The 24,280-nt window shown below is 44.3% G+C and overlaps 1 protein-coding gene across 4 annotated transcripts in view; it reads right to left on the bottom strand.

The window, feature by feature from the left end:
- LOC137373001 (uncharacterized) overlaps positions 1-24,280 on the bottom strand; it is a 236,496-nt gene that overhangs the window by 177,273 nt on the left and 34,943 nt on the right. For 2 of the 4 annotated variants that reach the window (XM_068037632.1, XM_068037638.1), the window contains exon 3: positions 4,159-4,268. In XM_068037632.1, coding sequence (XP_067893733.1) covers positions 4,159-4,224 — 66 coding nt within the window. In that variant the 5' untranslated portion in view covers positions 4,225-4,268. Of the gene's footprint in view, positions 1-3,777; positions 4,016-4,158; positions 4,269-24,280 lie in introns of those variants that run through there. The other 2 variants (XM_068037636.1, XM_068037637.1) reach the window with 2 other exon arrangements.

Raw genomic sequence — 24,280 nt, 5'->3', positions numbered from 1 at the left:
TGTATTTTGTACAGTTATTTTCATTTTAAATAAAAGCATTCATTAAAAGATTTTCATCCATTCCAACTGTAATGCTGATCTTTTTTGGCATTTTGCTGTGAGTGGATTTTGGAAAGTTTAAAACCTATGGGGTAAAGGTTCTGATGAGCGTCACGGTGCATGCTAGGAGCCCATATTGCACACCTAACTTGTGGTTTTCTGTCCAGTCATTTTAGTGAACAGAACATTGTGGTTTCCCAGTTTGTGCCAAGGAGCAGCACATCAGAATTTTCATCTCTAAATTTCAAACGTAACGCTTTAAAAAAAAAAGTGACTAAGGAGCACATATTTTTCTTCCTGCTGTCTCATAACTGCATTTGGCAGTGTTGCCGTATTAGGGGATTTGGAGTAAATCAAGTACTTCAGCAAACAAGAATAGCTCATCGATAAACTCTGGTGAGCGTTCATGTTGGTGACCTGAGTTTTATAGTTTTTTCAAAAGAAATGCTGTCTTCCCTTGTCTGACTACTAACGGGAAGAAAGAAGAAAAGTCTGCATTGACTTAAGCCTTGACATACCTCAAGTGCTTCACATAAAATTAATTTCTTCCAAGTGCAGGGACGGTTGTTATGCAGGTAAATGTGGAAAGACGTTTTGTGCATAACATGATCTGTAAAAACAGCTTTGGGAATAATGATTAGTTAATGTGAATATTTATGTAGTGTTGGTTGAGTGAAGAATGTGCAATAACTCTTCAAATAATGCCTTGGGATCTTTAGTGTCCATCTCCACCAAAGGGGAGGCAGATGGGGTTGAAGCATCGATGAATGTAATAGTCAGCAATTTTGGGAGGGAGTTGTTGATTTAACAAAATTTTTTAAATACTAGTATATTGGCTTGTTATACAATGGTGTCTTAGTTTAAGTACTCCACTTGTACCAGACTTTGTAGTGATCACTTTTTATGGTTACTAAACGGCCTTTAAGAGAGCTTAGACAAATTGGAGAGGTGATGGATCCATTATCAGTATTGTAACAGCATTAGAAAGGTAATATTGTGGTTCAGTTTGTTTTATGTAAGAACCCTATTTGTGGCAGTAGGAATCAATATAAAATGTTTCATGGAGCAAGATCTATACCAGACCCAACTTGGGCCCCATTATTATTTGCTACATCCTATTTCCCTAATTAGTCAGGTGATGATCTAATCCTTTTCTTATGCTGGTCATTGCATTGATCAATTCATGTCATTGGGGTGGAAGTAATTATGCTGTATAGACTTTTGTTTGCAACAAACCCATACAAAAATTGTTACTGAAAGGGTCGACAATTGAAAGATAATGGAAAATATTAGATGTATTGCAAACAAAGCAAATTTTTTATGGAACTATTTGTACAGAATAATGGTGAGAATATACTTGGCTCTCATCACACCGTAGTTAACAATCCCTCCTGAAGAACTGTCTCACACAACAGCCCTAAGTCTTTCCTTTCAATGTATTTCAGCAAGAAACAATGTCCTATTGTTTCCAGTGATGAATGTCTGCTTTGTCTCAGTTTCAAGCATTTGCTCTTTTTAAATTCAGAAACTTAACATGCTTTGATTTCTTAAGACAATAGATTTCATCTTCAATTCGCACATTAGCTTAAACTGCAATTGTGTTGGAGATTTGTAATGTGTTGCACTAAAACATTCATTCAATGCTGTGATGAGAAGTAGCATGCTGCTAAATAATATTTCACTGTAACTGAAATTTACTTCTGTTCTTTCATGTTATTATTAATATACTGCAGTGCTGTGTACTACATAATGTCATTACTTAAAGTCCCATTTCCCATATCATGTCTGGGGAAGGGAATATGGGAGGAAATGAGAGGGGAAAATTGCATTGAAGCTGTTGGTAATTTATCCATTTTACCAATTTGTCTTTTTCCTCCTCTTTTGGCAAGGTATAAGAACTGGACTTTTACTGCTGTCTGGTTTTGTGATACCTGACCCAAGGACCCATTCTGCATGTTAGGTGAGTGTTTGTGGCCAATTCAACCACAGAGGGAGTGATTGCTGAGCCTAATCCAGTCCTTGCCCAGTATCCACACTCATCAATAGGATTCATTGGATAGCGATCCGGAATGGACAACCTTGGCTGAATTCCCCCTCATTAGCCTGAAGAAACTGAAGCTAACTGTAACTGTTACCAACTAATGCAATTCTAGACCTAAACTCCATTGATTTTTTTCCTCTATCCCAACTCTCCATTACGCTCCAAAACTATTGTGGGAAGGGGATTCAAATGACCATACAACATTAGTGCCTGATGCCATGCTACTAAACTCACACTTCTAATTACTAAGTGTTGGTCTGGTCACTTACTATGACATCAGCCTTGCAAAGCTTAATGTTTGCTTTAAAGTGAGTGAAGAAATGGGACAGAATTTGTGTCACAAGGGGCCAGGTCAAAATTGAACTTTGTAAGTAATAATCTTGACCTTAGATACAAAAAAAAACAATTTTTGAACAGATCCCATAGAAAATATGTTCTTGTTGACCAAGTTTAATTATTACAGTTAAAACAGATGTAAGTGTGAGAAACTTGAACACAGGCACTTAGAAACTGATGATAAATCTCACCAATGGATATTTTGCATAAACTGAGATTTATTAAGAGGATAAACCACGAGTTTTGTGATCAACTTCATGTATATTAGATGTGCTACGTTTTATATGCTTAATTCAAGAAGAAATGGAGAGAAATTATATAAAGTAACCTGTAATGATGTTTCAAAGGTTTTTTTTTTAGCATTCCTCATTAGTAACATACTGAAAACCAAATTACCAGATGTTGCATGAGGTGCCAAATGTTACCAGGAACATAGCTATATAGGGGCAGGAGTAGGCCATTCAGCCCATCAAGCCTGCTCTGCTATTCAACATGATTATGGCTGATCATCCACTTCAATGCCTTTTTCCCCACACGATCCTCATATCTCCTTAGTGTGATTTGTATTTAGAAATCTGTCAAAGTCTGCTTTAAACATACTCAATGACTGAGCTTCCACAGCCCTCTGAGGTAGAGAATTCCAAAGATTCACAACCTTCTAAGTAAAGAAATTTCTCCTCATCTCTGTCCTAAGTGGCTTCCCCCTTATTTTGAAATTGTGTCCCCTGGTTCTAGACTCCCCAACCAGGGGAAACATCTTAGCTGCATCTACCCTGTCTATCCCTTTAAGTATTTTGTAGGATTCAATGAGATCACCTCTTATTCTTCGAAACTCTATAGAATACAGGCCCAGTTTCTCCAATCTCTCTTCATAGGACAGTCCTGCCATCCCGGGAACAAGTTCCTGTTTTGAAAATTCGAGAAGTCTTGGCAGAATGGCAATTGATGGCAAAACTCAGGCACAAAGGGGTATTTTTTAGATTAGTACACAGTGTGATGCATGATACTATTTGTAAACTGATGGGATCCTAATTTCTGCATGTTCTAGTCTCTGTCTTTCTTTCCTCATCTATTGCTGGCCTGTTCTGTGTTTGGGGATGGAGTGGCCAATGTGATCTGAAGTGGGAGTAATTCTATGGCTGTCATCATTAGCAGCGGATTTCACTTCCTCTTCATTGCTTCTCTCCCAAATATCTGGACTGTATCTCTTCTATTTCCCCACTCCTGCCGCCCCCCACTGCCAACCACCCCCTCCCGCTTTCTGTTTCTCTCATTCCCACTTGCCTCTCTTTACCATCACTCTCTCATTCTCTGCCCACACCACGTCCTCTCCACCTTCAAACGTCTTCTCCAAAACTGACCTCTTTGATTTATCGTTTCTCTCTCTCTTCCTGCTCAGGTGCTCTGTTCAAGACTTTGGGTCATTTTGTTACATGTGGGTCACTATAGAAGAACAGTCTGCTCCATAAATGATCCAGTTGAGACTGGTGAAGCTAAGTGTTCAAGTGAGAGCTGAATGAAGATTTCAATGTTCCAGTTTTACACCCCAGAGACACTCTGTTTGCTTCTTTTCCAATTTGCTGGATGTAATTACTTTCCCTGCCAGCATTGTAGCAAATAGGAGGAGATAGAAACAAAAACAGTGATTTAAAAAGATTTACAATGGGAACCAAAATAGTCCTATCAGGTCTTTATTCAATTTACTCTGAAGAGCCAACTAATATTGAAGAATAAAAACTTACATTTAAAAAAATACCCTTTTCAGCTATTTTCACAGTTGCTTTTCGTCTTATTTCAAGATGGTCCATTATCTGGTCTCATTCCACATGCAGCCTATCTTTTCCTTTGATTTCTGAAAGGAGAAAGTAAAGAGAAATTTAGTACAGGAATCAATGTTTCAGTGATTAGCATTTTTCAGCAGTTTGTTCTAAAAGCATATCTGCAATTAATTAGTTATAAGATGGCGGCAACATTAGTGTTACTGTTCCAAGTAATGGGAAAGTGCTGTTAGTCACTGAGAAAACAACTCCATGTGTTAATTCAAGAAGCGGGAGTGCCCCGTTTGTTGTTCATTGGTCATTTGTTTTTAGGCTTTTCTATCATTATGCTACAGAGATATTTAACAATATGATTATTCTGGGATGTCGCAAATAAAACTGAAGACTATTGTCCTGAAGTACTCTTGATCCAACCAAAAAAGAGGTCCCACTATGTAACTTTATAAGGTGGCATGGAAGCCAGGGACAGAGAATTAACCATCTTTGCTTGTTGGAGAAATCTTCCCAATATTCAATTTTCCTACTAAGCTGTTCTAGACTTTTTAATTCATCCATCCAGATATGTATCTTAAAATGAGTATCTCCTACCTGATGTGAAAACTTTTCAGAATTCCCTCAGAAAATACCATGAAACTCCCACCAACAGTCACAGTAAATATTTCAGCAGATACTTTAATGGGGTGGTGAGTTCCTTTGGTATTCCTTGTTGGCTGATTGTTTGATGTGAGGTTTTTCAATGCAACGGGCTTCATCAGAATTAAAATGTAGCAAACACCCAATGAAAATCTTCCATGTTGCTCAACCATGCGTACCACCTCTTTTACAGGCTCATTAAGAAGCCAGCTGCGTAATAATGGTTAAAATTGATTAGCCTGTCTTTCAGCATTGAAGCCATGAGTAGCATCTGTGTGATTAGTTGTTGGGATAGTCAACATGGTTCCACTTGTAAAGCTTGCGTATGGAAGGTGTGCTTTTTCCAATTTTGAAAACTTGCAGTTTATTACAGGTATCAGCTCCCAATAACGGAAAGGCAAGTAATAATTTGATAGGTTGCCATTAATGTGAGTTTTGTTACACATTGATTCAATACAAGAAGCAAATACAATTCATTCAAATAATCCTACACACTAATCTATGTTGGCTTATAAAAACAAAATCGTTCTAATGCTAGTATTGCTGTTGGTAATCAGTTGCAGAAGGTAATATTTCTAACTCTCCTAATGCCCAGTTTAAGGATATAAATATACAACATTGTGCAGGTGAATCTGCTGAAAATAGATTTTAAGTCTTTTTGAGGTTCAATAAGCCAAACCATGGTTGGAATTTTACACCACCCCAATGAGCCGGATGGTGGCGGGGGTGGGTGGGGGGGGGGGGGGGGTGTAAAATGGAGCGGGAGGCTCCGGGAGGCATTACCAAATCGCTCCCGCCTTCGCTGTCCTTTATGTAGGGCAGCGGCGGTGAAAAATGGCCGGCCCACTCCAGGCCAATAAAGGCCCTTAAGTGGCCGTTTAACAGCCTTCGCCCGCCTACATGCAGATTTTACGAATGGCAAGTGGACGTCCTGGAGCCGCGAAAAGCCACCCGGGCAAACCAGGCGGCTTCTCAGCATCCCGGGGGTGGGGGGGGTGGGGGCCTGCTCATTGGGCATAGGGTGCCCGATGGAGGGCCGTCCCCACTTCCCCATCCACCCCCAAGACCCAACACGTTCCCCCCCCCCCTTCCCCACCAAACGATTACCCCCGGCGAGGCAACCAAAACATACCTTATTTCCCGGCTCCCAGGCATCTTGTCTTCATGCTGGGCTGCAGTCCCAGCAATGGCCACCGTTCCTCTATTAGGCAGGACGTCCTACCTCAAGTGGGTGGAGATCCCGTCTCAGATCAATTAAAGCCCGGGTGCCCAGGCGAGGCGGAAGCGGGTTCTCCACTGGCTTTTATGTTAGAGGCCGGCTCCCGTCCACACACTGTAAAATCCAGCCCTGTAACACGGTAACTATCTGGTATTCTGATCTATGTTGGGCTGAATTTTTCCAGTGGCAACGAGCTTCAAAACCGTTGCGGCATACATATGAGAAGTGCGCCGTGGAGCCACTGCGATATTTAGTATGGCGGCTCATTTACATGGCTGGGGTGGTCCGACTGCCCCCGATGACGTAGAGCAGGCGGACGCTCCATCCCCGGCAATGGCATCCAGTGCCGGTGCCATTTTTAAAGGGCTTCCAGACCTTCATTTAAATTTGAAAATTTAAAGTGACAAGAGCTGAAAGATTAAAAGGAAAAATGTATTCAAAGTTTCAATCCCCTCTCCCAACCCCCACAATGACCAGTCAATCTGTTAATTGTCCTGCCCCCCAAAAAAACAATCTCGCAAACCCGACTTCCCCCCACCCCCCAAGTTTAGAACCTTTAACCTTCAACCCCTTCCCACCATTCCCTCCACCAATTGCAGTGGTTTTCCCTGCTCCCCAACTCCCCAAACCAGTGTTCCGACTCGCATCTCCGAACGGCTGTCGTGGCGAGGTGAGTATTTATTCATTAATTTAAATAGATTTAAATATTTTAATGTTCCCGTTGCCGAGCAGCGGAGGACTCGTCACCGCCAGTAAAATGGGGCGGCGCCTTCCCGGCATCGAGGTCCGTGGCGGGCCTCTCCCGGAGGTATTTTCCCGGCCTCCCCTGCCACCCCCCCCACCCCCGCTACAACTCCAGATGTCAGGGGGCCAGTAAAATCCAGCCCATTATATTCATGTAAACCTAATCACAAAATTATTGTCCCAATCACCCTAAGTATGTTTGGAAGCAACTACTGACATGCTACAATAATGAATTAATGTGATTTTGAATCCACCAGAACCTATTGTCAATTAAATGAAAAATCAGTGTCTTAGTTTTATTTCACAAAGGTCGCCAATGATACAATATGCAGTGAAAGATAATTTTTTCCCTCTTTTTTTATGGGAAACATGGCTTAATACTAGGATCAGGAATTCCATACTGTTGAGCCTTGATGTTGCAATCGTGAGTGAATACCTAAATGGAGCTGGTTGATATTCAAAGTCCACGTTTCTGTGGCGGATTTTAAATCTGAGCAGGATTCCAGTGGGAAACTGCACCAATGAGCTGATTTCTCATCTGGCAGAGGAAGCAGGAAGTCACAGAGATTTTAACCACTGGTTTAAATGCGGCAGTCCTCCTTCCTTCAGAGTGCCTTGGCCGTCCAGTGGGATCCAGGTAAGTGGTGGGTCTCATGGAAGGATAGGTAATGAAGTCCAAGGCTGAGGAGGTTGCAACTTTCCTAGCGGTGTCTGGTGGAAGGTTTACCTCTTCCATCTTTAGATCAGCTTCTCCTGAGCAGAAAGGCCACAGCTGCTTTCCTGCTAAGGCCCCAGTTAAAATTGCATGGGGGGTCCTATTGACACCAAAGACCTCCCATTTACATAGTGCACTGAAGCTTCAGCCTGCTTTAGGCAAGCGCCTCATCTACTTGCAAAAGCTTGCAGGTGCTCATCGCAACCGGTCAGGATTTGAGCAGGTAAGGAACCTGCTCATTTGTACTGCTCACCTGCTAGGTGGGTATGAATAAAATCAACCCCTTTCCTTTGAGTTTCGTAACCGTGGATATGGATCAAAGGTCCCAATAACTCAACCTATTGTGTTTGAAGTTGCAGTGCTGCTTGACGTGCAAACAAGCCATGTCTGCAATGATAAATTACTAAACTAAGCCAGTGGTGACTCATTTAAGGAAAGGTTCAAATAGCAGAAGGCACAGCAGATGTATTCTCTGTAGATTCGTATACATGTGCCTGTTCCCAGAGACTTCTTTGCTCCGTTGGAACTGCGACAGTGCTCAGGTGCTGGGACTAACAGCCAAGTCAAACTGCATGGCCTCGGGGATGTACTGGCTCCACACAGGCAGCACTCCAGAGGCACTTCAAGCAAACCCGAGACAGAGTGTCTGCGGCAAAATAAAAAACAGCAACAAGGGGCTCAGCTGCAGCCGATACCATCAAACACTGACTGTCTATAGCCCGGAGTCATTTACAAGGTGTGGGATTGCAGCAGACTGAAAATGGAGACTCACGGAAGTTTCAAGTGTCTGTGGGTTGCTGCTTTTGATAATTTTAGACCCCCTTAGTTGATCCATTCTTAGCTAATGACATTAAACTTTTGATGGTTTCAGTTTCCAACTGTGTCTTGTCCCACTTCCTGTACTACATTAAGACAGTTACTGGTTTCAGATAACCTAAACCCAGCTACAATGATGAGAATAGATTAAAATCATACATTTATGAGTGGAATTAATTCAAATAAATTTACAAAATTTACAGCTTTACAATGGAATTTCTATTTGGTACTAAGGTGAAAAGCAGGACAGAGAGGCTGGAAGTATAATATAACCTTTCTAATGGTACAGACATAGCTGCACTCTTTCCAGTCTTCCTTAGTTTTGATTTATGAACCTTCACAGTACAGTGTGACGTAATTTGAAAACAACAAATGGCACCAAAACAAAAAATACATTGTTGAAAGAAATGATGAGTTGGTGACACAAATAGTTCCATCACTCCCTTGCATAGATTGTACAAAATGTTTTGCTAAAGCAACCAAACTCCTTTCGAAATAGCACATGTCTGGATAATTCTGTCTTTATTTAAAGCAGCTGTCAGGATATTGGAAAGAACAGTTTTAGTGTTGACTAAAAACAATAGTCTTGAATATAGTAGAAATGTCTGAACATTATGGACAGGGGATGGGCCAGTAGAAATGTTTTAGCTGCAGTTTGAGTTACAAGTGTTGCACATAAGAACAGGTTCGATGTGAAAGTTTGTTGTAAATCTGATCATTGATTTTAATATTCAGTCTTACTGCAAGCTTGTATCTTCCTTCTTTAACAATGGTGCAAAATGAAGGTGCAAATTAATTTTTCAACTTTTTTCCTATCTGTCGAGTATATAATTCAGCTGAGAGAGGCACTTGTTACAGAAATATTACCGCTCGGTAAAGTCTTTTCAAGAGGCATTGTCATTCAGACAGCCTTATGGATGGTTAGAAATAGGACACAAAATGAGATGTTTGTGAAGCACAGATGTACCTCTGTAATTGGGACTGAGGGAGCCTCTTGGTGCAGTGCAGAGGGAGCTTTATTAGCTATGTTAGGCCTGATCTTGGAATGGAATTGGCTTGATGTTGACAATGGATGCCTGAACCCAGGATCTTCCAAATTCAGGGGGAAAAAAAATGAAACGCCATTTTCATGACTTGTCAGAAAGGCTGTACAGTCAAGTTTCTTATTCAGCAGCTCAGGGAAGGTTATGATGTATAACAAAAAGGAGCAAGGCAGCAAATCAGTAGTTTACCATACAAACTTTTTTTTTAACCGGTAAGGATTGGAATTTAAATGTCGCTCTAGGGCAATTAAAATAGTTCAGGGAAATAATTGTCCTTGGTATTGGGTCTTTATACTGATGGATTGCTAGTTAAATAATAATATCAATTTTTAAAGAGCACGTTATGTAGAAGAGTTTTTTTTGAAGTGTAGTGTGAAGGAACTATATCATGTCAAGCTGTGAAACATAGAAAATAGGGGCAGGAGTAGGCCCTTCAGCCCTTCGAGCCTGCTCCGCCATTCATTATGATCATGACTGATCATCCAACTCAGTAACCTGTTCCCGCTTTCCCCCCATATCCTTTGATCCCTTTCACCCCAAGAGCTATATCTAACTCCTTCTTGAAAACATACAATGTTTTGGCCTCAACTGCTTTCTGTGGTAGCGAATTCCACAGGCTCACCACTCTCTATGTGAAGAAATTTCTCCTCATCTCAGTCCTGAAAGGTTTACCCCGTATCCTTAGACTATGATCCCTGGTTCTGGACTCCCCCACTATCGGGAACATCCTTCTTGCATCTACCCTGTCAAGTCCTGTTAGAAATTTATAGGTTTCTCACTCTACTGAACTCCAGTGAATATAATCCTAACTGACTCAATCTCTCCTCATACGTCAGTCCCGCCATCCCAGGAATCAGTCTGGTAAACCTTCGCTGCACTCCCTCTATAGCAAGAACATCCTTCCTCAGATAAGGAGACCAACACTGCACACAATATTCCAGGTGTGGCCTCACCGAGGCCCTGTATAATTACAGCAAGACATCCCTGCTCCTGTACTTGAATCCTCTCGCTATGAAGGCCAACATACCATTTGCCCTTTTTATAGCCTGTTGCACCTGCATGCTTACCTTCAGTGACTGGTGTACGAGAACACCCAGGTCTTGTTGCACATTCCCCTCTCTCAGTTTGTAGCCATTCAGATAATAATCTGCCTTCCTGTTTTTGCTACCAAAGTGGATAACCTCACATTTATCCACATTATACTGCATCTGCCATGCATTTGCCCACTCACTCAACTTGTCAAAATCACCCTGAAGCCTCTCTGCATCCTCCTCACAACTCACCCTCCCACCCAGTTTTGTGTCATCTGCAAATTTGGATATATTACATTTAGTTCCCTCATCTAAATCATTAATGTATATTGTGAATAGCTGGGGTCCTAGCACCGATCCCTGCGGTACCCCACTAGTCACTGCCTGCCATTCCGAAAAAGACCCATTTATTCCTACTCTTTGTTTCCTGTCTGCCAACCAATTTTTTATCCATCGCAATACACTACCCCCAATCCTATGTGCTTTAATTTTACACGCTAATGTCTTATGTGGGACTTTGTCGAAAGCCTTCTGAAGATCCAAATAAACCACATCCACTGGCTCTCCCTCATCAACCTTACTAGTTACATCCTCGAAGAATTCTAGTAGATTTGTCAAGCATGATTTCCCTTTCATAAATCCACGCTGACTCTGTCCGATTCCACCACTGTTCTCCAAGTGTTCTGCTATAAAATCTTTGAGAATGGACTCTAGAATTTTCTCCACTACCAATGTCAGGCTGACTGGTCTATAATTCCCTGCTTTCTCCCTCCCTCCCTTTTTAAATAGTGGGGTTATATTAGCTACCCTTCAATCTGTAGGAACTGTTCCAGAGTCTATAGAATCTTGGAAGATGGCCACCATTTCTAGGGCCATTTCCTTAAGTACTCAGGGATGTAGATTATCAGGCCCTGGGGATTTATCGGCCTTCAATCCCATCAATTTCCCCAACACCATTTCTCTACGAATACTGATTTTCTTCAGTTCCTCTCTCTCACTAAACCCTATGTTCCCCAACATTTCTGGTATATTTGTGTCCTCCTTTGTGAAGACAGAACCAAAGTATGTATGACTTGTATTCCACTGTGAGGCTATCCATGACTTATCTGTGAAATAAAACCTTTATTGCATAGCTGAACAGATAGACCTTCAACTAGTGAAATTAAGGAATGAATCTGACAGCTTTCTGGAACTTGTATTTTCTTACTTTCCCCCTTTTTGAGCCTCTCTACTGCTCTAGACAAAGAGTCATGTGAGTGAGTGAATACTTTCCGAGCCCTGACTAATGTTGCTTCATGGAATATCTAATGGGAACCATACAACAGCCAAAGTTTCAGGCAGAAGCTTGTAATTTTTTGTTGTTGTCTATTCAAAGGTCGGGGTGGCCCCAACGTAGCAGCCTAGCCTGAAAACTGGCAAAACTCCTCACTCATGTTGGGTTGCTGCCACAAACAGAAACCAAGCACCACATACATGAATCAAGTGCCTAACTACTGTGCTACTGGCACTTTGTAAAGGGATTGTCTCACTTTGTTGGGAGAATTGTTGTGCAGGCTTAACCCAAAACATGCAGAAATGGCCCATTCTCAAATTACTTCCTGGCCACTGCTGCTACAGCTGATCCTTTCCGAAGTCGAAACCACCGTTTTATGAGTTCTCTCACAGGTTAAGCCAAAATGATTACAGCATCTCACATCTGCATCACTGCTGTGTTCTTTTATATTCAGTGGCAGGGCCTTTTGGCTTGTCCAATCAGTCACTTCAATAAATAATAACTGGCTCAGCATTACCTCTAAATAGTAGTATTACATAGTATTTGCAGCACAGAAACAGGCCATTTGGCCCAACAGATCTACTACAGGTGTTTATGCTCCAGATAGGCCTCCTCCCATTTTGCTTCATCTCATATTAGGAAAATATGTATTCCCAATCAAGAACAGTTTTCTGTGTGCACTCATAGACACACCATTCTAATCATTTTGTAAGTGCATGCTCCCATGTAATAAATAGATGCAAGTTAAGTGTTGCTCCAACCCTTCACCAGCCATAGCACTTGGTGCGGTTTGATGAGCATTTGTCTACGTACCTGGAATCTTGATTTGGATTCGTTTTATCTCTTTCTCGAGTTTTATTTAACCTGCTAGGCAGACTGTATGACTGCCTTGTTTCAGCCTCGTTCGGATTTTCCGAATGTATTTAATGAAGGGCGGCTTGGGCTGGGTTCTGTCATGGGAATACAGCACTGTTGAAGTGATATAGGAACAAGAGCAAGGAATCTAAGGAGTAGTTTGTTAATTTGCATAACAGTGTTATTAAAAATGGTTTTCCTATTTTCCTATCAATACAGAAACTACTGGGGATCTGGTGAAGTTTCTAAAGGCTGGAATGATATGAAGGTGATTGACCAAACCGATCCAGTCTAATTGTTCACAATGGTGAGAAACTCAAATCCCAGAGACACAAGTTATAGTTAGAAGAAGCAACTCAGGCAGTATTACTTGCTACATGTGATATTGTGGAATAAGTTCCTACAGAAAACTGTTGAAGCAAATGATATCCATGTATTTCTTTCTTTTGGGCCTCCTTATCTCGAGAGACAATGGATACGCGCCTGGAGGTGGTCAGTGATTTGTGAAGCAGCGCCTGGAGTGGCTATAAAGGCCAATTCTGGAGTGACAGGCTCTTCCACAGGTGCTGCAGAGAAATTTGTTTGTTGGGGCTGTTGCACAGTTGGCTCTCCCCTTGCGCCTCTGTCTTTTTTCCTGCCAACTACTAAGTCTCTTCGACTCGCCACAATTTAGCCCTGTCTTTATGGCTGCCCGCCAGCTCTGGCGAATGCTGGCAACTGACTCCCACGACTTGTGATCAATGTCACACGATTTCATGTCGCGTTTGCAGACGTCTTTATAACGGAGACATGGACGGCCGGTGGGTCTGATACCAGTGGCGAGCTCGCTGTACAATGTGTCTTTGGGGATCCTGCCATCTTCCATGCGGCTCACATGGCCAAGCCATCTCAAGCGCCGCTGACTCAGTAGTGTGTATAAGCTGGGGGTGTTGGCCGCTTCAAGGACTTCTGTGTTGGAGATATAGTCCTGCCACCTGATGCCAAGTATTCTCCGAAGGCAGCGAAGATGGAATGAATTGTATAAGAGAGGCAATTAGATCCATATATTTGGAGAAGGAAGAGATGGAACGTTTTGATGCCAAGGCAGAGTCATGAGGGATTGCAATTCATTGGAAAAAGACAGGCTTATTTAGTTATAAAGACCTTTTTCTGCTCCTGAAAGTTTTGGGGGATTATTTCTAAGCAGATCCTCTCTCTGGTCCATCAGAACATTGACAGGAGAACCACACTGACTGGTTGTGCTATTTCTCTGCAGTTTCCATAGCTGTTCTGCTGAAGTTCCTGTGGAGAATTGGAAGAACTCCCAAGGTAATTCACTCCCTTGTATTATGAAATAATAAGCATTTCATTCCAGTTTTTGATGGAAGGACATTCAGCTCAATCCCTGTCTTTAATGGGAAATGCAACTTCTTTACTTACCCTTGTTCCTGCAAATATTGGGGTAGGGCGGGAGTTTTAGAAGGACAGTCTTCTCATGACTACTGATTTTTAGCCTAGGTTCAAATGCAACTTCGATGTGATAACATTTTCCTTGCCAGAAATTTACAGATTCACATCCTTTGTGTGTCTCACATAACATAGATGGAAGATTGGTGTAGGTGCATTGGGTCCTTTGAGAACAGAAATAGCTGCATGAATAAAAGGATCAATGCAACACCAAAAGATTAGTTGGCAATGGAGGAATAGAAAGTCAAATGAGTTCATCTGACCAAGATGCCGAAAATGAATACACACTGAGAAAACACCTTCAGTCAGTCTAAACAAAACCTCACGTCATGCTTTTGGGTTTCGAGGAAAACAAAGAGAAATGTAGGGCAGAATTTTGTGTGGCCGTTTGAAGTGGGAATGCTAGCATGGGGGGGACGGAGAATTGCGTTGGAAGCATCCGCCCAGAAATCCGGCATCACAACTTTGGTCTAGATTTAGTCAGCGGTTCGAAAGCACCAATGTGGAATTGCCGTTCCAGCGCAACGGAAATATATTTTAAATTGCAGAATACTTACTTTTATTATATTAGCATCTCATTCATTACGATTTAATGGGGTTTTGTGATTAATTCGACAGAGAGTGGCACTCATGTGCCTTTGGGTTCACAACTGTAGAAAGCTGGCAGCATTGAGGCGAGAGGGTTGTGAAGGCCATTGTCAGACCATAGTGCTGAGCGCTCTGCAAAGGGTGGGGGCTCAGGGTCTTGGGGACTCTGCAAGGGGGTTGGGGTTTCAGGGGCTTGGGTGTGGGTGTGGGTGGTGAACAAAATGTTGGGTGAGATGTGTGTTTGCTAATACTGCTGGATGAGAGGGTCAGCTATCAGCAAGGTGGGCACTGAGGGCCATCTGGGAGTCTGCTGGGAGAAGTAGCAAAAGCACAGTTACCAGGGCAAGTCATCTCTGCATTGACAGCACTCTGTAGGCCCGTTGGTCACCTAGTATGGGTCTCATGCATTTTGGAACCCCATGGCGTGATACAGCGCCTCCAATGGAGGGAGGGCCAAGAGGTAGCTTCTCCTGCCCATGAAGCTCCACGACTAGAGAGACAGCAGCCAGCCATGCCAAGAAGGGTCCACCTGTGCCAGAGCATGTACTGGACTCGAATCAGCTACCTCCAAATGTCTGAGCAGCATTGTCAGTGAAGACTATGCCTCTCCAGGGAGGCTGTCACCGACTTATGTGCCCTGCTGCAGAACAAGTTGTGGGCTAGTGATTTGGGGGTCATCCCATGCCAGTGGCTCTGAAAATCACAGTGGAACTAAAATTTTACACATCTGGATCATTCCAAGGATCCACAGGGAACATGTGTGGGGTCTCGCAGGCAACAGCCCCATCAAGGAGATGGCCAATGCCCTGTTCAAGAGGACCGGCGGCCATGTGCACTACCAGACCGACCATGAGTCAGGCCGATAGGGCCATTGGTTTCAGGACCATTGCTGGATTTCGCTGGATGTAAAGTGTGAGTCACATGCGTGCAATCTATTAAAACTCCCATGGACCAGCAACCACCTTCATCAACAGGAAGGCCTTTCAGACCATCAACATTCAACAGGTGTGCGACCATCAAAAATGTTTCCTGCAGGTGTGTGCCCACTTGCCAGAAGCAGCCACGATGCCTGCATACTTTGACAGTCTCAGGTGCCACAGCTTTTCAGGCCCCCTGCTTGCCTTCAGTGATGGATTCTCTGGGACAAGGTCTACTCAATGAAGACTTGGCTGCTCACGCCTGTGAGGAACCCTCGCAGTGTAGTGGAAGAGAGGTACAACACTTGCCATGGATCCACCCGAGCGATTATTGAGCAGGACATTGGGCTGCTGAAGATGAGATCCGTTGCCTCGATCAATCTAGTGGAATCCTGCAGTATGCCCCTGCAACAGTCTCTCATATCATGCTGATCTGCTGTGCTCTGCACAATGTAGCACTGCAGAGGTGGGAGGCCTGGCATGGTGGTGGGAGGCCTGGCATGGTGATGAGATGCCTGAGTGACACTCCTCCGTCGATGAGGAGGATGCAGAGGAGGGAATGAGAAAGCAGCACTGGATGTTGAAGCCCTTGCACTGGAGTCCAGGCAGATTGAACCACGGGCCAAGGAAGAAAAAGACAATCTCATAATTACCCGCTTCCAGTCACCCTGATGTCCACTCACAGAGAAACCAATAAAGACTGACCTCAAAGCAAATAGTCTGTTGCCTCCTCTCCATTTGTGTTCCGTGCCTAGCGCCCAGATGAAACACACGCTCGTGCCCATGGGAGATCATATTTAAATGAGGGCTGTGCTTATATTGGCATTCCACTAAGGGGGACAGGGGAAGTCAGCAGCTCACAATTAAGGCATAATAGAATAATCACTTTTACACAATGAATGTTAATGGCTTGAACAAAAGAACTTTATATGAAGTATCACATGTCAGATGTCAAACACCTGTGAATCCCCAAGTGTCTCTAGATGCTTTTCTTTATATGTTTGCGAGTGCTTCTACAAGGTGTGAATCCAATGCTAGCAGCAGGGCTGGAGGAAGGCTGCTGATCACACTGCCCTTGGCCTGTGATAACTTTGGTGGTTGTCCTCTGGCTGCCTGAGGGTTTGATGCATAGGTGCAGGATTTTCCTCAGATGTCGCAGCTACTGGAGCTTTGTTCACTGGCAGAGGGGCTTAGGAACTGGTGTCCATACTTGGAATGCCCTGAAGGGAGCTCCTAGATGTGGAGGTCAGTCTCTCCTCCTCCCTTTCAAGACTCACTTGAACCTCCCTGCTCACCAGAGAAGGATGAGGAGCTGGAGAGGAGTCCAGGCACCTCGTCCTTCACTTGCCTTGCCACTGCTGCATTGAACTCATGGCCAAGGTGATGGTGTGCAGGTCTCTGCACATCTGTGGGATCTGGCTGTCCATGATGATCACCAACATTTCGATGGAGGAAGCCATGTGTTCACATGCCTGAAACATGGCAGCACTCATGGCATGCATGGACTCCTCCATCGTCCATTCATGGCTGCGCATTGCCTCTGGCATCTCTGCCAGATGTTGCCTTACCACCTCTGTAACTCCAATATGCCCTGTGCTGTCAACACCAGAGGCCCGTCATCAGCCTGGGGCTCAGCATGGGCCTGTCCACCCACAATCCTCTGACTGTCAGAGACCTCGGCTGTCTCAGCCTCAGCCAGCTGCTCAGGCGCATATGCAGTGCTATCACCAGCTTGTGACCCTGATTCTACAGCTGAGCAGAAACCCACTGAGTTGAAAGTATCTGCGCTGGTGGAAGGTGCAGTAGAGTCATGAGACGGTGCATCCTCTGAGTGCTCCTCCTCCTCGGTGGTTGACGGCTGTCCCACTTCTGGTTGAATTTCCTGAAGATGCCGACCTGCATGAGAGAACACAAACATGTGTGGGTTAGGCTGTGCAGATCACATCATGCCAACCATACATGACGTGAGTCTCCAGAAGTGATCTCTTGCATGTAGACAGTCTCTCCATTGGATATGGCACGGCCGCCCTGTGTCCTTGTCAATTGTAAGGCCGCTTCCTCAGCTGTGGTGAGAGGCCAAAGATCCGGTGTGCCTCCGCCTGTTTGGGCTGTCTCCCTCCTGTTGTGGGCCCTCTTATCCTGCAAGAGGAAAGATGGAGATAATCATACTTCACAGAGAGAGCAACATGATAGTTCTGCTAGATTATTTTATTCATTCATGGGATGTGGGTGGCACGAGCTGGGACAGCATTTATTGCCCATCCCCTAATTGCCCTTGAGAAGGTGGTGTTGAGCTGCCTTCTTGATCCGCTTCAGTCCATTTGGGGTAGGTACACCCACAGTGCTCTTAGGAAGGGAATTCCAGGATTTTGACCCAGTGACAGTGGAGGAATGGTGATATAGTTCCAAGTCAGGATGGTGTGTGACTTGGAGGTGAACTTGCAGGTGGTGGTTTTCCCATGCATTTGTTGCCCTTGTCCTTCTAGGTGCTAGAGGTCACGGGTTTGAAAAGTGCTCCCAAAGGAGCCTTGGTACATTGCTGCAGTGCATCTTGTAGATGGTACACACTGCTGCCACTGTGCGTCGGTGGTGAAGGGAGTGAATGTTTGTGGATGGGTTACCAATCAAACGGGCTGCTTTGTCCTGGATGGTGTCGACCTTCTTGAGTGTTGTTGGAGCTGCACTCATCCAGGCAAGTGGGGAGTATTCCATCACACTCTTGACTTGTGCCTTGTAGATGGTGGACAGGCTTTGGGGAGTCAGGAGGTGAGTTACTCACCACAGGATTCCTAGCCTCTGACCTGTTTTTGTAGCCATGGTATTTATATGGCTACTCCAGTTCAGTTTCTGGTCAATGGTAACCCCCAGGATGTTGATAGTGGGGGATTTAGCAATGGTAATGCCATTGAATGTCAAGGGGAGATGGTTAGATTCTCTCTTGTTTGAGATAGTCATTGCCTGGAAATTGTGTGGCATTAATGTTACTTGCCACTTATCAACCAGGATATTGTCCAGGTCTTGCTGCAAGTGAGCTTCAGTACCTGAGGAATCATAAATGGTGCTGAACATTGTGCAATCATCAGCAATCATCCTCATTTCTGACCTTATGATGGAAGGAAGGTCATTGATGAAGCAGCTGAAGATGGTTGGGCTTAGGAGACTACACTGAGGAACTCCTGCAGTGATGTTCTGGGGCTGAGATGATTGACCTCCAACAACCACAACTATCTTTCTTTGCGCTCGGTATGACTCCAGTCAGCGAAGAGTCTTCCCCCGATTCCCATTGACTCCAGTTTTGCTAGGGGTCCTTGATGCCATCCTCGGTCAAATGCTGCCTTGATGTCAAGGACACTCACTCTCACCTCACCTCTTGAATTCAGGTCTGTTGTCCATGGTTGAACTAAGGCTGTAATGAGGTCAGGAGCTGAGTGGCCCTGGCGGAACCCAAACTGAGCATCACTGAGCAGGTTATTGCTAAGCAAGTGCCACTTGTTAGCACTGTTGACGACGCCTTCTATCACTTTACTGATGATCAGGAGTAGACTTATTGGCTGGGTTGGATTTGTCCTGCTTTTTGTGTACAGGGCATACCTGGGCAATTTTCCACATTGCCGGATAGATGCCAGTGTTGTAACTGTACTGGAACAGCTTGGCTAGGGGCGCAGCAAGTTCTGGAGCACAGATCTTCAGTACTATTGCTGGAATGTTGTCGGGGCCCATAGCCTTTGCAGTAGCCAGTGCCTTCAGTCATTTCTTGTTATCACGTGGAGTGAATCGAACTGGCTGAAAACCTGCATCAGTGATGCTGAGGACTTCAGGACAAGGCCAAGATGGATCATCAACTCGGCACTTCTGGCTGAAGATTGTTGTATATGCTTCAGCCTTGTCTTTTGCACTGATGTGCTGGGCTTCCCCATTATTGAGAAGGGGGATATTTGTGGAGCCACCTCCTCCAGTTAGGTGTTTAATTGTCCACCACCATTCACAATTGGATGTGGCAGGACTGCAGAGCTTAGATCTAATCCGTTGGTTATGGGATCGCTTAGCTCTGTCTATTGTATGCTGCTTACGCAGTTTGGCATGCAAGTAGTCCTGCGTTGTAGCTTCACCAGGTTGACACCTCATTTTGAGGTATGCTTGGTGCTGCCCCTGGCATGCCCTCCTGCACTCCTCATTGAACCAGGGTTGATCCCCCGGCTTGATGGTAATGATAGAGTGAGGGATATGCCGGGCCATGAGGTTACAGATTGCGATTGAGTACAATTCTGCTGCTGTTGATGGCCCACAGCACCTCATGGATATCCAGTTTTGCGTTGTTAGATCTATTCAAAATCTATCCCATGTCGCACGGTGGCAGTGCCACACAACACGATGGAGGGTATCCTCAATGTGAAGACGGGACTGTGTCTCCACAAGAATTGTATGGTGGTCATTCCCACCAATACTGTCATGGACAGATGCATCTGCGACAGGCAGATTGGTGAGGACAAGGTTAAGTGTGTATTTCCCTCACCACCTGCCGCAGACCCAGTCTCGCAGCTATGTCCTTTAGAACTCGGCCAACTCAGTCAGTAATGCTGCTACTGAGCCACTCTTGGAGATGGACATTGAATTCCCCCACCCAGAGTACATTCTGCGCCCTTGCCACCCTCAGTGCTTTCTCCAAGTGGTGTTAAACATGGAGTAGTACTGATTCATCAGCTGATGGGGGGGGCGAAGGTAGGTGGTAATCAGCAGGAGGTTTCCTTGTCCATGTTTGACCTGAAACTATGAGACTTCATGGGGTCTGGAGTCCATGTTGAGGACTCCCAGGGCAACTCCCTCCTCACTGTATTGCCACGTCTGCTGGGTTTGTCCTGCCAGTGAGACAGGACATAGCCGGGGATGGTGATGGCGGTGTCTGGGACATTGTCTGTAAGGTATGATTCCATGAGTGTGAATATTTCAGGCTGTTGCTTGCCTAATCTGTGGGACAGCTCTCCCAACTTTGGCACAAGCCCCCAGATGTTAGTAAGGAGGACTTTGCAGGGTTGACAGGACTGGGTTTGCCTTTGTCGTTTTAGGTGCCTAGGTCGATGCCGGGTGGTCTGTCTGGTTTCAATCCTTATCAACGTTGAAGAGGTTAGATAGAACAAATTGGCTTTCTTGGCCATATCAGAGGGCAGTTAAGAGTCAACCACATTGCTGTGGGTCTGGAGTTACATGTAGGCTAGACAAGGTAAGGACAGCAGATTTCCTTCACTAAAGGACATTAATGAACCAGATGGGTTTTTACGACAATCGACAATGGTTTCATAGCCATCATTTGACTAGCTCTAATTCCAAATTTATCAATTGAATTCAAATTCCATCTTCTGTCATGGTGGGATTCAAACCCACGTCTCCAGAGCAATATTTTGGGTTCCTGGGTTACTAGTCCAATGACAATACCACCACGCCACCGCCTCCCCTTATACCCTACTGCGCTTTCAGGTATGGCTTATGCTCCTGTCCACTCTCAGGGGAGTTAAGGGGGGATGAGCTGTGAAAGAAGGCACCCCATTGCCAAGTTGCAGCTATGCATCTGTCAGGATAAGGTGATCGCTGTTGTCATGGCCCGCTCCCCCTGTCCCGCTTCCTTCTGCGTATCCATTTGCAATCACTAAAAAAAGAGAGGCGTGAAGCACTCATCTTGGCAGAATGCATGAGGTCATTGTCCCTCTTGTGGCACTCTACCAGTCTGGGGTGGTGATCCCATGGCTGCTGACCTCCTCAACTATCTCCATCCAGGCTTGCTTGGTCAGGTGGAATGACCTCTCCTTGCCATCACCGGGGAAGAGGATCTCCCACCTTTCCCTTGCAGACTGGAGGAGAATCTGGAGGAAGGCATCACTAAACCACACGGCTACCCCGTGTCTTGGCTCGGCCATCCTACGGGGTCTGCCTCAGGAGGTTGAGTGGGTCCAGAGTCAATGCAAAACAGGTCATGGTTTTGAGCAGCTCGTAACAAATGAGTGCAAAGAAACAATGCAAGTAGGGTTGGCAGGGCTTTAAATATGGCATCTGCACCTTCTCCGGAGTCATCTGAAGCCTCATTCAGCTTCTTTAATCCCGCCCCCACCTCATGATTGGGAAGTCCTGCGCCTCCATTGTGCAAAATGGCCGCCCACCACATAATCGCAGTGGAGTGGCTGCCCATGTGGAACAGCACCCATTTCCAGGTCTGCTGCCGGGACGACCCGGAAATGGGTGCTATTTCAACTTTTACCAAAGGCATTGTCATGAAGAATAGAGTTGAGGTGTGATTGACAAAGGATTTTCATTAAAATGTAATGTGATGTTTTCTTCTGTTCCTCTGCAATTTTGGAATGATTTTGCATAAGTAATGGAAAATGTTAATAGAAAACAATATCTAGTGATAACAACTTCTATGTGCTCAGGTCACCTTGCATAATAATTTTTTACACGGCTTTTGAGCAATTTTTAATCTTCACCCTGTGTTTATTTTCTGTGTACAAGAGGCTAGGGAGGTGATCTGGTCCAAGGCTTATGACAATGTTGCTCCTATTTGGCCAGTTGGAAAAATGCAAAAGTAGTGCAAGAATGATTTTTCTCTTGACCACCCCATTTTTACATGGGAGGTACCTGGTCTCTGCTTGGCACTCCATTGTAACAGCTTAGAAGAGCTCAATAATTCCCCAGTGTGGGAATCAGACCTGCATGCCATTGCTGTGTAGACATTCCAGTATGATGCATCCCTGCTCCATCTCTGTGCTTTCAATCCTTAGTCCTTTTCTATTTTCAGGTGTTAGTATTATTAGTGGTTGGGGCGATCTCTGTTATCTCCTCCAACCCTGCAACTCTCCAAAAACTCCAAGTTGCTTCACGTCTGGCCTCTTGTGCACTCCTTTGCCCCACCATTGGTGGCCGTGCCTTCAGATGTCTAGGCTGCAAGCTCAGGAACTCCCTCCCTAAACCATGTGCCTCTCCACCTCTCTCCTCCTTTAAAACCCTCTTTGATCAAGCTTTTTCTCACCTGTCCTAATATCTCCTGCTTTGACTTGCTGTTAATTTTTTGTCTGATTACGCTCATGTTAGATGCCTTAGTACATTTTATCCAGTAAAGGTGCTACATAAGTGCAAGTTGTTGTTTGATGGTGCATAAATATTGTGACCGATTGGTCTTTTCTCAACTTTTCTTTTCATGTAAAAACGAACAGTAGTTTCTGAATGACAAAAATGTAGCTCGCAATGCCTTCTGGAAATCATTTATTATCACTTCAATAACCATGGAAATATTTCCTCCCTTCATTTTGAATGGTCCAGAATTTTAACATTACATTGCAGAATTGTCCTGCCAGAGACCAATGTTTCAATCGTGCCTCATCCAGATTACAGGAGGAAGTGCATCATGAAGAGAACATGTGTTTACAATGCTATTTGAGAAATATGGAAACCTGACTCCTTAATGGAATATGGAGTGCAAGCAGAAAGGAGGAATAGGTAGGCCAAAGGGAACTGCTGTCCGTGCAATGGAGTTACAGCATAAAAATACAATGTTAACATGCATTCAGAAATGTCCTAAAACTTAATTATTGGGTGTGCAAATATCCCAAAACATCAGGAACTTATTAAAAAAAATAGGCTAATAACTTTTTTTAAGATTTTATTTTTGAAGTGGAATCAGTTTACTTCCTAACCGTTTTTTTCTTTCTTTAATTCTTCAACTGAAACCCCTCTTCCTGGGATTTCCATCAATCTCCTGCCAAAGTTACAGCGGAAGATTGGGGAACCCCTGTGGAAATTTGCTTAGATCCTTGCATGATCCACTTGGTCTGGTAAATAGAGGGGGTGACAGTGACTAGACCTTGAGCTTCGAGGATGATGTGGGAAAAAGGCATTGAAGTGGATGGTCAGCCATGATCATATTGAATGGCGGGGCAGGTTTGATGGGCAGAATGGCCTACTCCTTCTCCTATGCTCCTATGTTCCCTACAGCCACTGTTCAGCATACAAGGCTCACACATTGGAATGGGTGGATTATAGCAGGCTTATTCCCCTTCTGGAAAAAAAGGCTCACCACAGCTGTGCAGCATATTATTGGAAACAGGCAGAAATAGCTCCATTGGTGCTTAGGGCTGTGCACCAAGATTTTCATCCATCTGTTAGCAGTCGGGCAATTAAGAATGCCCATGTGTCTATACTTTATTTTGAATACGGCAAATTGTATTAATTACTCCAGTCGAGGTGAAATTAGACATGGGTGGGGACGCAAAACAGGTGAATCGTTTTTGTTGCACATGCTACGACACACCCGATATTCGTTCTAATCAAGTCAACGGAACTGAATATCTGGTGGGGCGTATAACAGGCGATCAATGCAATATTACCAATTTTGTGTCCGGGTCCAAATCCAATTTCACCTCCTGGGTTTTTGGGAAACGTGTTATACTTAGATGTTTAAATACACCATCAGAATAAAGCTACTTGTTATTTACCAGGGATTTGTCACAGAACTGGGCTGAATTTATTATTTAGATACACATTTATTTAAATAGATAGGACCTGCTAACTGAGATATTTAACTATCATTGAGTAAAGACGCGCTGAAAACACACCTTCCAAACCTGTTTTAAATGGGGGTCTTTGGGGGCGGAGCAGAATGGGTGGAAAAACATCGGCAGGCCATTTTATATCCCACCAATTTTCCTTTTCTACAGAATTAAATGGAAGATGAGATCAGGTGAGGTGTGAAATGGACTACTGTGTGTTATTGCCTAAGACAAACTTCCACTCAGCGTATTTCATTAGGAAAATTAAAATCCCT

This window comes from Heterodontus francisci, chromosome 8 (genome assembly GCF_036365525.1).
Source record: "Heterodontus francisci isolate sHetFra1 chromosome 8, sHetFra1.hap1, whole genome shotgun sequence".
NCBI lineage: Eukaryota > Metazoa > Chordata > Chondrichthyes > Heterodontiformes > Heterodontidae > Heterodontus > Heterodontus francisci.
This window is presented reverse-complemented; position numbering and strand designations above follow the sequence as displayed.